General features: G+C 38.6%; 2 protein-coding genes across 3 annotated transcripts in view; both read right to left on the bottom strand.

Annotated features, from left to right (window-relative positions):
- LOC132157526 (myosin heavy chain, fast skeletal muscle-like) overlaps positions 1-14,297 on the bottom strand; it is a 317,123-nt gene extending 302,826 nt beyond the window's left edge. Inside the window, exon 1 of the mRNA XM_059566899.1 lies at positions 14,282-14,297. The gene's annotated coding sequence lies outside the window, so the exon portion shown is untranslated. The remainder of the gene's footprint in view (positions 1-14,281) is intronic.
- Positions 339-14,370, bottom strand: LOC132157523 (myosin heavy chain, fast skeletal muscle-like). Of its 2 annotated transcripts, none has more exons than XM_059566895.1 (40): positions 14,282-14,370; positions 13,911-14,123; positions 13,636-13,779; positions 13,410-13,566; positions 13,017-13,044; positions 12,802-12,913; positions 12,620-12,712; positions 12,470-12,533; positions 12,269-12,367; positions 12,082-12,185; positions 11,782-11,920; positions 11,583-11,701; positions 11,325-11,474; positions 11,067-11,237; positions 10,691-10,991; positions 10,376-10,446; positions 10,210-10,297; positions 10,011-10,128; positions 9,781-9,904; positions 9,175-9,311; positions 8,838-9,093; positions 6,439-6,681; positions 4,993-5,169; positions 4,768-4,913; positions 4,592-4,682; positions 4,099-4,488; positions 3,895-4,021; positions 3,694-3,812; positions 3,375-3,571; positions 3,109-3,292; positions 2,861-3,026; positions 2,639-2,763; positions 2,128-2,436; positions 1,818-2,021; positions 1,597-1,722; positions 1,285-1,455; positions 977-1,081; positions 794-889; positions 551-682; positions 339-437 (listed from the first exon to the last, which is right to left on the bottom strand). In XM_059566895.1, the coding sequence occupies exons 2-40, from the start codon at positions 14,109-14,111 to the stop codon at positions 420-422; spliced, it is 5,802 nt and encodes a 1,933-aa protein (XP_059422878.1). In that variant the 5' UTR covers positions 14,112-14,123; positions 14,282-14,370; the 3' UTR covers positions 339-419. The 2 variants fall into 2 exon arrangements, with proteins under 2 accessions (XP_059422878.1, XP_059422879.1); XM_059566896.1 differs by having other exon boundaries at positions 10,376-10,443.
- Between the last annotated feature and the right edge of the window lie 1,401 nt (positions 14,371-15,771).

The raw sequence follows: 15,771 nt of genomic DNA, 5'->3' as shown, positions 1-15,771 counted from the left end.
TAATGCCTTTTATACAGTGCATAAATATACCCATTTTGGTTTGTCTCCTTGAGTTGGTGTTCTTATTTGCCAGTGACTTTTGGTTTATTCCAACACATTTACATTTGTGTACTTAGCCGACACTTTTATCCAAAGTGACATACAAAGACAAGTTCCCATTTTTATTATGAAGTTCAGGTTGTTTCCGGTTTAGGTTTTACGTCACTTTATGTCACTATCACAATTTCAGTACTCTGCATTTGTGTTCTTTACCATATCATGCCTCATGAGTTATCTTTTAAAACAGTGATTGAGTATGTGATGAAGTTTGAAAGTGGAAAAAATAATGAAGAACAAAGTCAAACTCTGCCATTTAATGGACACAGAAGAACTCAGCACAAGTCAGTCATATGCTTGCTTGTAGGTATAGTTTCTTGTCTTCATTCTTCATCTTTAGTCTAAAAAGCAAAAAAAAAACCATTAAAATTAATAAAAATGATTTTGTTAAATGTTTCATAGATTTTATGTATAAAAAGTCACTTTTCTCTACATAATCATCATCTGTTGTTACCTTCCCAGCTTCACGGCTCTTGGCTCTCAGCTTGTTGACCTGGGACTCTGCGATGTCAGCGCGCTCATGAGACTCCTCCAGCTCATGCTGCACCTTCCTGTACCTGGACAGGTGAGTGTTGGCCTGCTCCTCCTGTTAGGATTACACCAGATATACAACCCCATTCAGAGCATTGCACTCATGGCACTGATTGTATTGGATAGAAAATGTCTAAACACTCAAGAAATTTGACATTAGACTTACAGCTTCTTCAGCTTGGCTTTTGTAGGCCTTCACTTTCAGCTGCAGCTTGTCTACCAGATCCTGCAGTCGAGTCACGTTCTTCTTGTCTTCCTCAGTCTTTGGGTGTAATAATTGTTCATGGCCTTGGTTAAACGGTTTATCATCATGAAAGGTGTTAAGTGTCTAATTCGCGTGTGGTTTTACCTGGTAGGTGAGCTCCTTCACTCTCCTTTCATATTTGCGCACTCCTTTCACAGCGTCTGTACCACGTTTCTGTTCAGCTTCAACTTCAGCCTCCAACTCATGCACCTTCAGTAGAGAGTTATTGTCAACGGTGAAATCTCTGCCATGGCCAGCTTACCTGAGGGTTACTCACACTAGGCGATCTGAACCGTTCCAGAGCACCCCCAAAGCCTGGTTCGTTTGACTTGTATAATCTCACTCTGGCTCATTAGAAGGCAACCGTTCCTAGTATGAGTACACCCTAAGTCTGTATTTAGCCTGTAATTTACCCTGGACTCCAGTTTCTGGAGCTGTTTCTTTCCACCCTTCATAGCCAGATTCTCCGCCTCATCCAGACGGTGCTGCAGGTCTTTGACAGTCACCTCCAGGTTCTTCTTCATCCTCTCCAGGTGAGCACTGGTGTCCTGCTCCTTCTTCAGCTCCTCAGCCATCATGGCAGCCTGAAATATTGGCCAATGAAAACGAGCTAACCAATATAGATAGAATTAGCTTCCATGAATGTTCTCTTTGCTACCACATCCAGCTAAACAAGTCAAATAACTGTTTAAATTAGAATAGAGTAACCGAATGCAAACACCCACATCAGTGATGGCCTTCTTGGCTTTCTCCTCTGCATTTCTGGCCTCCTGGACTGCATCATCCACCTCACCTTGAACCTGGACCAGATCAGTCTCAAGCTTCTTCTTGGTGTTAATAAGACTCGTATTCTGCAGGATTTAAGCAGGTAGTTTAATGTATATGTAACTAATAATGTATCATGTGATCTGAATTTGCTCTTAGTATTTAATAAATCTTTTTGTACTTGTGAGTGCAGCAGTGTCACGCGTTCGCTGGCATCCACCAGCTCCTGCTCCGCCACTTTGCGGCCTCTCTCTGTTTGCTCCAGGCCAGCTCTCAGCTCCTCAATCTCTGCTTGCATTAGGCCATTCCTGCGCTCCACCATGGCCACCTGCTCCTTCATGTCGTCCTGTCCTCTGACAGCTTCATCAAGGTGCAGTTGGGCATCCTGTGGCAATGTTCTTTCTTTGTTAGTTCCATGTTGTGCTTCAGTTAATTCATGTATCATATTCATTTGATCAAACACTTAAACTACTCTTTCTACAGAGGGATACCTTGAGTTGTCCTTGGACGTTCCTGAGCTGTTTCTGGGCCTCAGCAGCCTGGCGGTTGGCATGACTCAGCTGGACCTCCATCTCATTCAGATCTCCCTCCATCTTCTTTTTGACTCTCATGGCATCATTTCTGCTCCTGACCTCAGAGTCCAGAGTGCTCTGCATGGAGTCGATCACTCGTTGGCTGTTCCTCTTGATCTGTTCCATCTCCTCATCCTTCTCAGCAAGCTTCCTGTCAATCTCGCTCTTCACCTGGTTCAGCTCCAGCTGCACACGGAGAATCTTGGACTCTTCATGCTCCAGGGTGCCCTGCAAGTAGAAAAAGGAAATGATTTACATACTTTTTAAACTTGTCAAATTGTACTATATGCCTCCGGAGTTATGGGAGTATATTTGTGACGGTTTAAGAAGAAATAACATTCATTTAAGGTTTTGAACCACTACATATACAATGTTTTAATATTTTTCAAAGCACTGGTGTGATGGTAGTGTTGTAGCAAAGGAATGGCACCTCGGCTTCTTCTAGTGCAGTCTGGATCTCTGCTTTCTCGGACTCCACTGTCTTCTTGGCTTTCTCTAACTCATGAATGCTCTTTCCAGTCTCTCCAAGCTGCTCAGAGAGCTCAGAAATCTCCTCTGAAAGTATTTAAAAATCAATTGTACATCATTTTCTGTTTTTAAATGCATCTCTTGTTTTTAAAATCTTTGCTGTAAAAATAGAAGTGCCATTTACGTTGCAGATTTTTGTTCTCCCTCTTCAGGGTCTCGAGGTGGTCAAGAGCTTCCTCATAGGAGTTCTTCATTTTGAAAAGCTCAGTGCTGAGAGAACGAGCTTCTTTCTGAGCAGCTTCTAGTTCAGCCTGGCTTTCCTCATACTTCTGCTTCCACTCTGCTAGGACCTGGTGAAAAAGGTAATCGTTGTTAATTAGCTAAGTCCATGGTTCAAGGTTTAGATTTTAAGATTATCCACATCATTCTCACCTTGTCAAAGTTTCTCTGCTTCTTGTCAAGGTTGGCAGCCAATGCATTTGCCCTCTCCCCATCAATCATCAGGTCCTCTACCTCAGTCTGCAGCCTCTGTTTGGTCTTTTCCAGAGATGCACACTTGGAGTTCACTGCCTCAATGGATTCTTCAGCATCCTGCAGTCGCTGTGCCAGCTTTTTCCTAAAGAGAGTGTTATTAAATAATGAAATCTTACTGATATTAAATGTAGGGTAGTTAAGACTCTTTTCGTTGCTGTATTTACTTGGATTCCTCAAGCTCCTCAGTGCGCTGGATGGCATCAGTCTCATATTTGGCTCTCCACTGGGCCACCTCACTGTTGGCCTTAGACATTCCACGCTGGAGTTCAGCTTTGGCCTCCTGCTCCTCCTCATACTGCTCTCTGAGCAAATCACAGTCATGGCGGGCAGACTGAACTGCATGAGCCAGAGCGTTCTTGGCCTGTAAGGTGACACATTTTGGGATTTTAAACACTGTAACTTCTACACAATGGTTTGGATTAAAAAAAAACAGAACTTTACAATGAATGTATTATCAAAACTAAATAATATTTGCAACTCTACCTTGATTTCTTCCTCAACATGTCTTTTGAGATCCTCAATTTGCTGAGTAAAAGCCTGTTTTCCTCTAGTTAACTGTGAAACAAGTGCTTCTTTCTCTTCCAGTTGACGGCTAAATTCACCTTAGAAACAGGTTACAGATATCAGCATGAACTGTAACAACAGAATATTTGAACTCAGTTTTTACATGTGTCGCTTACTCACCATTTTCAGTCTGAAGTCTTGCTCGTTGTGCATTCATGTCGTTCAACTGGCGACTATTTTCATCACTTTTGGCCTTGATTTCACTCAGCTGGTCTTCAAAAGTGCGGCACATCTTCTCTAAATTACCCTAAAGAGATTAGAGATTATATGAATATGTTTGCAAAGATGATTTCGTACTTCTTAATGATCATCTAGTGACATTACCTTTGCTTTAGCCACAGCTTCCATGTTGCTTGTCAAGTCATCAATCTCCATCTTGTATTCACTCTTCTCCTTCTCCAGCTTCTGCTTGACTCGCTGGAGGTTGTCGATCTGTTCTCCGAGTTCAGCCACACTGTCAGCCTGCTTCTTTCGGAGAGCTGCAGCTGTAGCTTCATGCTGCAAGGTGGACTCCTCCAGATCACGACGCATCTTCTGGAATTCGGCTTCACGCTTCTTGTTCATCTCAATCTGAGCAGCAGTGGCACCACCAGCTTCCTCAAGCCTCTCGCTGATATCTTCAAGTTCCCTGGAAAGATCAGCTCTCTGCTTCTCCACTTTGGCACGAGCAGATCGCTCTGCTTCAATTTCCTCTTCCAGCTCCTCGATACGGGCCTGGGTGAAAAAAAAGATTCTTTACTGATATTTGTATCGTGGATTTTTCCAGCTATGCGTCCACTTCACCATTTCACATCAGAAAGATTAGAGCTAGTGTTACCTGAAGTTCTTTGATCTTCTTCTGAAGCTGTGCTCCCAAAGACTGTTCATCCTCAATCTTGCTGAGAAACTGGCTTATCTCAAAATCCTTCCTGTTTTCAAAGTAATGTTGTGTTAAATGTGTCAAATACATATTTTGTGTAATTGTGTAAAGTTAAAGATCTGATGGTCACTCACTTTTTGATCTTCTCATCTGATAGCTGTTTTTCATTCTCCAGGTCCATTATGGACTCCTGGGCCAGTTTCAGATCACCCTCAAGCTTCCTCTTGACTCTCTCAAGGTCCATACGAAGCTTCTTCTCTTGCTCCAATGAGCCCTCAAGCTATTGTTACAAAAACTGGAACATTAAAATCTGGTACAGAGCAATAAATTTGATTTCTTATTGATGCCAAACATCTTACATCGTCCACTTGCTGCTCAAGCTTTGTCTTAGCTTTAGTCAGAGTGTTGACTTTGTCTTCCTCTGCCTGAAGGTCATCAAGAGTCTGCTGGTGTGCCTCTTGGAGGGCTTTCTTCTCTTTTGTCAGCTTGGCAATGCTCTCGTCTTGAGAGGCCATCTCCTCTGTCAGGTTTTTCACCTAAATGGAAATATTGATAATAGGTTTCATTATCAAGAGCCTGAATCCCAATCTGCAGTGTATATGAAGAGTCTGGTTCCAAAACGCTATAAATCCATTTTGATTAATTTGAGTAAAAATGTGTTTTCTTTACCAAGAAAGTGGCAAGCTGAAAACCACTATTTTCTGTTTCAAACTTTCACAAAGCATCTTTAGTTTATAATAACATTACAAAATTTAATCCAGATTTTGATTTTCAAATATTTATTATAAAATTAATAAATACATGATCGTTTTTTTGTTTTTGATTTCAAAATGCAATGAATGCATTGAAACAATATGAAAGTTTTTTACACAACAAAATAAGTTGATCCACATATGACAGCCTCTGAATTTTGTCAATACTAATCCTATATATAGGATACATTCAAAAATACATTAATCAGTCTTCGCTCCCAAAAATGAATTCAATGCGTCATCTTATTTGCTATAATTTAATTACAACAATAAACGAGAACATTTCTTCATGAACAAGAATAAGAACAGCAATATCACAATAGACCACAGACATTCCAAGATAACATTTCCCTTACATTCAGCTTCCAAAAGTGCATTCGTCTTTGTCATGTTACATTAATATAGCTGACTAGTGCTATACGCTGTATTAACAAAAACATAAATGCCAAAATGCCAAACATAAAAAGATTACACTGATAAGCTATAATAATAATAATCAAATGCGATTCATCTAACAAACTCGATATTGTGTAGCTTGTCAGTGATCTACGGCTCTGTGTATTAAATGCCGCTCCATCTTAAAGCAGAAGCACGTGATGGAGATTTACCAGAGCTATTAAATCACAGAATCGACTTTACTGACGACAATCGCATGTGATTTATCATGCAGCCCTTGATTGTTGATCACAAAGTAGATGAGGAAAACTAGGATGCCGGGTGTATTCAAAGCTCCGCTATTACTGTCTAGAGTGCGTGGAATGGTGTGCTGTGGTTGGTGGAGCGGATATATTGCATTCTGCAGAAAAGGGAGACTGGCATTTGACGTGGTTTGGAAAAAAAAGGGGAAAAAACATAACCTACTAACTCGGTCGATATTGCATTTTCCATCAAATTAAAAATTGCCTTATCAATACCGACCAGATAAAATACAGATTTTGGCAGAAACTTAAAAAAAAAGATGTTAATCGGGTTTTGGAACAAATCCCTTCATATACATGTATATATAATAGGCTATATACACACACACACACACACACACATATGAATACTGACTTTATTCTCTGTTGCATGTTTTTCCTTCTCCACTTTTGCCAAGGTGAGCTCCAGGTCATCAATGTCTTTTTTCAGCTCAGAGCATTCGTCCTCCAGTTTCCTCTTCTTGGCAGTCAGTTCAGCATTGATTTCCTCCTCATCCTCCAGTCTCTCGTTTGTCTCTTTGAGTTTGCCCTCGAGCTGGATCTTGCTTTTGATGAGCCCTTCACATCTCTCCTCAGCATCAGAGAGGCTTTCAGATTCCTGTTCATTGACATGGATATAGTTAATCACTTATGTTTAGGGATGGATGAAATATTGGCCACCATATATTAATAATATACATTAATTGTTCTGTTATCGTTATTAAACTGATATGTGAATACGGCCAAAATCTTAGTGCCGATAAATAATGCATTATTTCCTGCAGAGACACTTCAGATGTGCACTGTTAACCATGATGGTTTTTAATTGCTTGAAATATTGCTCAAATCACTTTGAAAAGGAAAATGTGCAGGGCAAGTCTGTCATATTATAACGAGATCATTAGCTATTGTAAAATATTGTAACGGAATCTTTGTTTGCATGTGTTTTAGCGCGTTGTTAAGGAAAGAGCGCATTCACAACGGATCCACACATAATTAGCACAGTCAAGTTCGCTTGTGCATTTACAGTCTTTTGTGCAAATGTACGTTATAATATTGTGTTTTTATTTATACATAAAAGTAAGATTTTTCTCATATAGAATGCGTTTGATTAAGCTATATAGACGGTTTAATTAAGTGTTTCAGTTTGCTGTCTATCATCTTTAGCTCAGCACACAAGGCTCAAACAGCAGCTTACAACATTAATAGCCTAACTATGAATGAGATTGTCATATATATATATATCTATATATATATATATATATATAAACATTATAATGAGAATTCTATTATAACGAAACCTTATGAATTCTTTCGGTTTGGTTTCCATATTTCAGCTCGTTGTTGCAGAAAGAGCCAAGAGCGCATCCACAGCACATTCTGATTAGCACATAACTTAGTTCAGGTTCACGTGTGCATTTGCATCTTTTTGTACATATATAAGTTGTAGTATTATATTTATGTTGTATAAATATCTGAATATATGATGCGTTTCTTTGTGTGAAAAAAGCTGGCAGCACTTCAGTATACAGGTGTTCATTCTGTGCTTTAGCTGCACACAGACAGGTTGAACAGCACTGCAAAACAATAATAACTATAATTGGGAATGTTATAAACATAATATTAAAAAGACAATATTACCGTGATAAAAAAGTTGTGAATTATTTTGGTTTATTTGTCATGTTTCGACGCGTTGTTACAGAAAGATCGTGTCCACGACACATTTGACTATTCGATGTTTGTAGAGCGGGTGCATTGCAATATTGGAAATAGGCTACTTCTGTTTTAAACTGTGAAGGCCAGCCAGTGGATATCATACAAGCAATGTGCAAACTTTGTGCAAGTCAAACATATGCAGGTGAACATCTTTTATCCATGATAGTGAAAGTAAAAACTGAGCGCGCTCTCGGCGTCTGACGACACACACATTAACAGCGCGTATTCTCTCAGAGACGACGAGAGACGAATCTCCTTATATGTCGTATATATAATTTATTTCTTCAATGTTACTCTTGTCTGTGCATAAAATAAAGCTGCTCTTTTGCTTCATTGATAAAATTTTACTGAAGTGTAACAATTTTATTTAGGCTATAGGCCTATAACTCATTGTAGGCTATAACAGACCTGTTTTTAAGATGTTTTTTTTTCAGTGAGGAGTAGCTTAAGCTTATAGCCTATTTTTATTTTCCTCACAGGTCAAAGCGTGTCAGTTATGCGTTAATGTGCTATGAAATTGTTGAAAAGCAAATTAATTCTAATATTAATTTAATAATAAAAGTAACCTAATAATGCTAGACAGGAAATAGCAGGCCTACATTAATTGCAAATGACAAATACTCTCAATAATGACAATATTTAGTGATTTTGACAATATCTCTGGCTATAGTCCTTACATGATTATCGTCTTTCAACACACTTCATCATCTTAATGCCCCCGCCCCCCACCACCCTATCCACTACACCACTGTCCATGGCATGATTTTTTTTTTTACACGTTAAGTACTGTTGTCCATTAACTTGTTTCCATTATTGAAGCATTATTTTATTTATTTGTAAGGCTGGTTTATGTTTGATTTATGTTGAAGTGTTTAATGCCTTTTAATGGTGAATCTTTTTTGGTAACGAGGCTTTCAAAAATTATGTAAAATGTGGATTTAGACTTATCTGCCAACATATCGATTATCGTATCAGCCAAAATTGTCATATCAGTGCATCCCTACTTATGTTCATAGCTGCAGGATCCATATTGGGATAAATAAGAGCTGAAATACTCACAGAAGTTACTTGCTGTAGAAGATCGTGTTTCTCCTGAACAAGTGACACCATTTTCTCCTCAAGCTCCTTCTTTTTAGCTAATGCCTTTGTTAAATCTTCTTTCATTTTCTCAAAGTTCTCCTTCATTGATGCCATTTCTTTTTCACTCTCTGCACTCTTCAGAAGAGGCTTGATCTTGAAGTACACCTTCATCCATGGCCAATGTTTTACATTCATGAATGAGCGGATGTTGTATTGGATGGAATAAATTGCCTCCCTGTGTAAATTGTAATCAGTAAATCAGCCTTTATCACACTGTGCAACTAAACAGTTGTGTTTCAGACATTATTGCAAGTACCTCCTCTCCGTCATTTTGACAAACTCCTTCCTCATGACATATCCTCGGGCCAAGGCCTGAGTCATGGTAACCAGACTTGATAGTTTTTCATCTCTCATCTCCTCAAGAGTACCCAACAGACCAGCTTTAAAGAACACCTACAAGAACATTTGTAATATATTATTGGTGTAGTGTTGAAGAAGCCAATTAACGCTTTTCAGAGTAGATGTGGCCTGGGATATGGCCCTAATAATAATTGAGATTGGCTGTTCCAGTAATTCCAGTGGGGAAAAACCTATATTATGGCCTATACTATAGTATAGAATGACATTTGGGAGAATTCTGTCCATTCTTTTTTGATGTAACAGTTTGAGGTGTCCGGTACACAAAGTGGGATCCATATAGAAATGTTTTGTGTAATCTGGTGTGGAATAAGGCTTGACTGACACAAAGCCTAGACTTGAACGCCTGAATTCAAAAGCTTCAGGCCTTCCTTCCTCATACTGTTGCAGGACAATTGGAAGGACTGAATTCTCTACAATGTCATTGTGTTATAGCAGAGTAAAAAATGAGAAGGAAAGAGTTGAAATAGTTTTGTCCACATGGTGTATTTGCTGAACAGCTCACCTTGGTGTGTCCAAATTTGTATTGGGTGTGGTCAACATCAATAGAGCCCAAGAGTTTCTCTGTAGCCTTTTTGTTGTCAATGAAGTGTCCCTCAGGGATGACGCTAGCATTTAATACTTTGTATCTAGGGGACATTTAGGGGAAAGAATTATTCTTGTGAAATATGTTAGGAGGTGAAGATTAGGTAATACATCATTTCTAAGTAAGAAGTTGCAAAAAGATGTCATTACCTCTGCTTGAAGTCACCGTAGTGGATTCTGCTGGGAAAACCCTTCGTGCAGATTCTGATTCCCTCCAGCACACCATTACACCTGAGCTGGTGGATAACCAGGAAGTTCTCCATCAGACCTGAAATGCAAATGTTCTTATGGTTCCAGACATTTTTTTTCAAAACTGTGATGTATTTGAGTCTTCAAGGATCAAGGTTACCTGGAGTCTTGGTTTCATTAGGAATCAAGCAGCGCACAAAGTGAGGGTGAGTGCTCCTCAGGTTAGACATCAGTTTACCCAAGTTCTCCTGTGGAAAGTTTGTGATTAATCTAATCTGTAATGGTGAAAAATTCACAAACTTCAATTAGAGAGAGAATCTGTTTACCCTAAAAACTGCAGACACCGTCTGGAAGGAACCACCCTTCTTCTTGCCTCCTTTCTTTGCACCTCCCTCTGCTTTATATCAGTGACATAAGTGTTTGTTTTTATTTTGTGTTGCTGTCTATTAAGCCCTTCAATAAATCTCTATTTACATCTTGTTGAATATAACTGTTCTCTTGAATAGATATACTTCATAATTTGAAACTCCAAAATCTGTGATCACAAGTTTGTTGTGCTCTGATGAGCTCAACCTTTTTTTTTGTATAAGCAGGTACATAATTAAAACACAAAGGAATTGAGGAATTGCAGATGTGTGTACCTTCTGGCACAGCGACATACAGCAAGGCCAGCACTTTGAGTGCTGACTTTTGGTAAAGTTGCACGACAGAGTCGTTCAGTGGATCCTTGTTCTTCTCCAACCAGCCAGTAATGTTGTAGTCCACAGTGCCGGCGTAGTGCACCAGAGAGAAGTGGGCCTCTGCCTTACCTTTGCCAGGCTTGGGCTTCTGGAAAGCTGCACATTTGCCCAGATGCTGGTCATGCAGCTTGTTTTTAAAGCTTGAGTCTGTAGCCTTTGGGAACATGCACTCCTCTTCAAGAATGGAGAAGATGCCCATTGGCTGTTGAAGAAATATTCACACTCAAGTACAGGCACAGTGAGAATAGTTATTTTTATTTAATGAATATCCTCTTACCTTCTCAATGAGCTCAATGCAGGCAGCCAAGTCCATACCAAAGTCAATGAACGCCCATTCAATGCCTTCTTTCTTGTACTCCTCTTGCTCCAGAACAAACATGGTGTGGTTGAAGAACTGTTGCAGTTTCTCATTTGTGAAGTTAATGCAAAGCTGCTCCAAGCTGTTATACTGATAATTCAACAGAAGCAATTATTGCAACTCACTGTTATCTTGTATGTCTTGATTCTTTCAGAGACATTAATGACTGATACTCACATCAAAGATCTCAAATCCAGCGATGTCCAGCACACCGATGTAGTACTCTCTAGGATTCGTCGTGTTCAACATCTCATTGATGCGGACGACCATCCACAAGAACATTTTCTCATAGACAGACTTGCAGAGTGCAGAGACTGCATTGTTCACCTGACAGATTCAAAGGTCAATGTATTATTACCCTTACTTCTCAAGATGACTATGTCTGAGATATTTCTCACTGTATCCACAAGTTAAATGTGTTGATGAAGTCATCACCTGTGGTACTGTCTGGCCTTTGGTCACCATCTCATTCCCGACCTTCACTCTGGGGTAACACAGAGCTTTCAGCATGTCAGCAGAGTTGATGCCCATGAGGTAGGCGATTTTATCAGCCGCTAAGGAAGCAGTTTTATGCATTATTGTTGCTAATCAAGTGAATGTTAATATGTTCATTTGTGCTAAAATTTTTTCTTACCCTCATTGCCGTCAGGTTCGGCCTGCTCCTCTCTCTGCTTCTGTTTGAACTTCATGCTCCCATGATGCATCACCGCACCTGTCAGCTTGTAGATGCTGATCTTCTCATCAGCAGTGAAGCCCAGAATGTCAATGGCAGTCTGTTTTTACAAAGACCAAATAAATCATATTGTTTATTGGAGTACTTTATACTGTGTCATGCAGTATTCAGTTAAAGCTTGTGTTTTTCTGATGTTTTCTCAGACATTTTGCATAAAATCCAAAAATACTACTACTAATAATATTGCAGCTATCCACATACATCTGTGGCAATGAACTCCTCCACATCATCGATGCTCTTGACAGTGATTTCACCCTGGCTGATCATTGGATAGTCGTAAGGGTTGGTGGTGATGAGCAGGGCCTCTGTAAAGAATTGATGTGCAGTATGTTGCCAGTGCTCTCAAATATAGAAATAACTGAAACACACAATCCTGTAGATTTCTCACCGAGCAGCTCTGGCTTGTGTCCAGTCATGAGCTGGTAGAAGATGTGGTAACTCCTCTCAGCACACAGCTGGAATGTTACCCTTGACTTTTCTAGCAGATCTTTCCAAGAAAAAAATGGGGAAAAAATGTGTTCAATTTATTAACCCACATCTTACCCACAACTCCAAATAAAATGTTTGGCTGAAAGCTGTGTTGACTTACAAGTTTCAATATCTGCTTTTGCCAGTTTACCAGTGCCCGAAAAGTGAATCCTGATGAATTTACCCTAGATTGAAATCATTGATAAAAGCTCAGTTGTTGGTGATTGAAAATGTATGATGTTATTAATGATGATTCATAGGTGCAACTTACAAAACGAGAGGAGTTGTCGTTCCTTATAGTCTTGGCGTTACCATAAGCCTCCAGCAGAGGGTTGGCTGCAATGATCTGGTCCTCCAGTGATCCCTAGACGTAATTGTAGCACAGTGGGTAGTCATGAGGTGAATCACAAACACTGTCATCAATAACATTGTCTAGAATAGATATTCACTAACCTGCATTTTTCCAGGGCCAGAGTCTGTCTTCTTTGGACCAGCCATCGCAACAGTTGCAAAGTACTGAATGACACGTTTTGTGTTCACAGTCTTTCCTGCACCAGATTCTCCACTGGAGATTTATATGAGAGCATCATTTAGTCCTAAATCTTTAACTGATTTACAATCATAATTGAAAAGCTTCAGGTTGTGTCAGCAGAAGAATATTTACTCACGTAATCAGGACAGACTGGTTCTCACGATCTGAAATTAAACCATGAAATATTAACAGGATATATAAAATAGGTAGCACTTTATAGTAACTTGAAGCTATAAAGTGTTTGTGAAGCCCCCCTCCCCCTTTTTTTTTTGCATTTTTATTAGATTAATAGGCTTTATCCTAAAGTTAACATTTCAAATATTTATTCATATAAGTATATAGAAGATACAATCATGCAAATTATTGGTTATGGAGCATTGAGTTAATTTAGCTTTTCTATGAACTCATCAAAACAGCAATTTATAGACAATGAATAATACACTAATACTTCACAATAGTTATTATAAAGTGTATTTTTTTTCATTGTCTCTTTAACTGTTATATGTTGAGACTGCTGGAATCCACTTACCTGTGAGCATGAACTGGTAGGCGTTGTCAGAGATGGAGAAGATGTGAGGTGGGGCTTCAATCCTCTTTTTGCCTCTGTATCCACTCACGACAACTGTGTCGTACACTGGGAGCCATTTGTATGGATTGACAGTGGCACAGAACAAGCCAGAGTAGGTCTGAAATGGAGATCGTCCAGTTTTACAATGTTGTTACCCTATTCCAGGAATAAATTAGGATGTACTTACATAGATCATCCATGCTGCGTAACGCTCTTTGAGGTTAAACAGCACAGAAGGCTCATTGAGATGGGTCATCATGGCCATGTCCTCCATTTTGTCAAACTTGGGAGGATTCATTGGGAAGATTTCATCTTCTTTTACTGTGACAGTCTGTAATGAACATTGTTTAGACTTTTTGTACACACATTTCTACATTATTAAAGTGAAAAACTTTAACCTCTGAAGACTCAAGCACAGTCACATATGAAATAGTTTTTGTTTTTTAAATCTATGATACGTACTTTCCCACAGTGAGTTTTGACAGTAGCTTTGCCAGCCTCTATACTAATAAGAGTACTTTTCAAGTACATCTCAGCTGCATCTGTCACGAAGAATGCTGTTTTGGCATCGAAGGGGAGTGTCTGAGCCTCGAGTCGCTCTCTTTCTGGCTTCCGGAGGTAAATGGCCGCCGGGCCGAAACACTCCATTTCACCATCTCCCATGATTGTACTTCACTGTGGAGCACAACTGACATCACCATGCTGATATACTTCATTAGATTCACTCTTTGATTGTAATTGTCTAACTTTTAATTCTAACTCTCCTAATACATTCCAATCGGTGAAACATGCAAACATATCATATTGTAACCATCAGTTGGGAAGTTATTTACCTTAAGTATGATGCGCAGATAGAAATCGAAGCCACCTAGTTATGGATTCTGAAAAATAAAAATTATAGATGACTATATACTAAATACTGATAGATAGATAGATAGATAGATAGATAGATAGATAGATAGATAGATAGATAGATAGATAGATAGATAGATAGATAGATAGATAGATAGATAGATAGATAGATAGATGATGTGACTCACCAGTTTTGATGGGCAACTGTGCTGCAATCAGAGGTTGTCATTTATATAGTATCTTAACTGAAGACTCAGCTGAACTGTCCGGCTGGATTTGGTCATGTTATTCTACATGGTTTATGATGATGCATCTCAGTCCTGGTGGAAAATAGCAACATGTTGTCATTTATTTGTTTTGTGGGTTTGCTGGAGCATGTGATATTTTACTTATTCTCATGGTTTAGATCAAATGAACAGTCTTTCTATACTTAAATTCATGGCGTTGATATGTTTAAATTTTAAAGCAATAACATATTAATCATAGACATTTGGATAATACACTTATATGGTATAAAAGTTTAACATTTAAGGTTTTTCTTATGTTGTGTATCTTCTTTTTAATGTAGTCTTTCTTGCTGAGTGTTTGTTTACAATGTTTAATTTTAATTTTTTTATTAATGTCACTGAGATCTTATTTCAATGTTGTATCTTATTTCAATCTTGGCAAAGAGGATGAACTTGGTTCAGATGTGAATCTGAATGTGAAGCAGACAGCTGTCACTACTATAAAATTTTAGAGGTGAAAGCAAGACTAACCTATGACTAAAAGTTTTTACTTTTGATAAAAGGTAATATACAACTTGTGTTTCGGGCAACTATCATATTAATAACTATTTGTTTTTGGACATTTAGCATCCATATTATTTCCTCTTTAATTACCAAAGATGGACTGTGACAGTCCTTCCAAATGAAAAAAAATTATATATACATATATCTGGCAGACTTCTTTGGGCAATTAAACCTGTGATCACTGCACATACGAATCTTATTTCATGGTCATAAATGACTCTCAAAGTTATAAACAGCATGTTCATATATGGACAAATCATAAATATAACACAGTGAGAGAGCTCATGTTTATATTATTAAGTTTAGGTTACACATACAGGCCAGACTTATTGGACCTATCATGACATTACTGAAAGATTTTTCAGTAAGTACACTTCTTTTTCAATTTACTGTACTTTTAAAAATAAATAAATAGATAAAAAAAGTAATAGACTGTTGACTTGCTCTAGACTCTGTAGATTTATGTTTATAAAACATTAAGATGTATTTGCTGCTGCAGTATAATATCGGAGTAGATTGCTATTAACTGACTTTATGTTAGAGTCACAAGCCTGTAATGTGGTGTAGAACTTATTCATCTTTTTGCCAAATTCTTCTTAGCATAGCAATTCGGTCTACCACTGCCTCGGGTAGCGAGTAGGGCTTGCATAGACTCGTTGAGTAGTCAAGTGATAGACTAC

The sequence above is a fragment of the Carassius carassius genome, chromosome 14 (assembly GCF_963082965.1).
Source record: "Carassius carassius chromosome 14, fCarCar2.1, whole genome shotgun sequence".
Lineage (NCBI taxonomy): Eukaryota > Metazoa > Chordata > Actinopteri > Cypriniformes > Cyprinidae > Carassius > Carassius carassius.
This window is presented reverse-complemented; position numbering and strand designations above follow the sequence as displayed.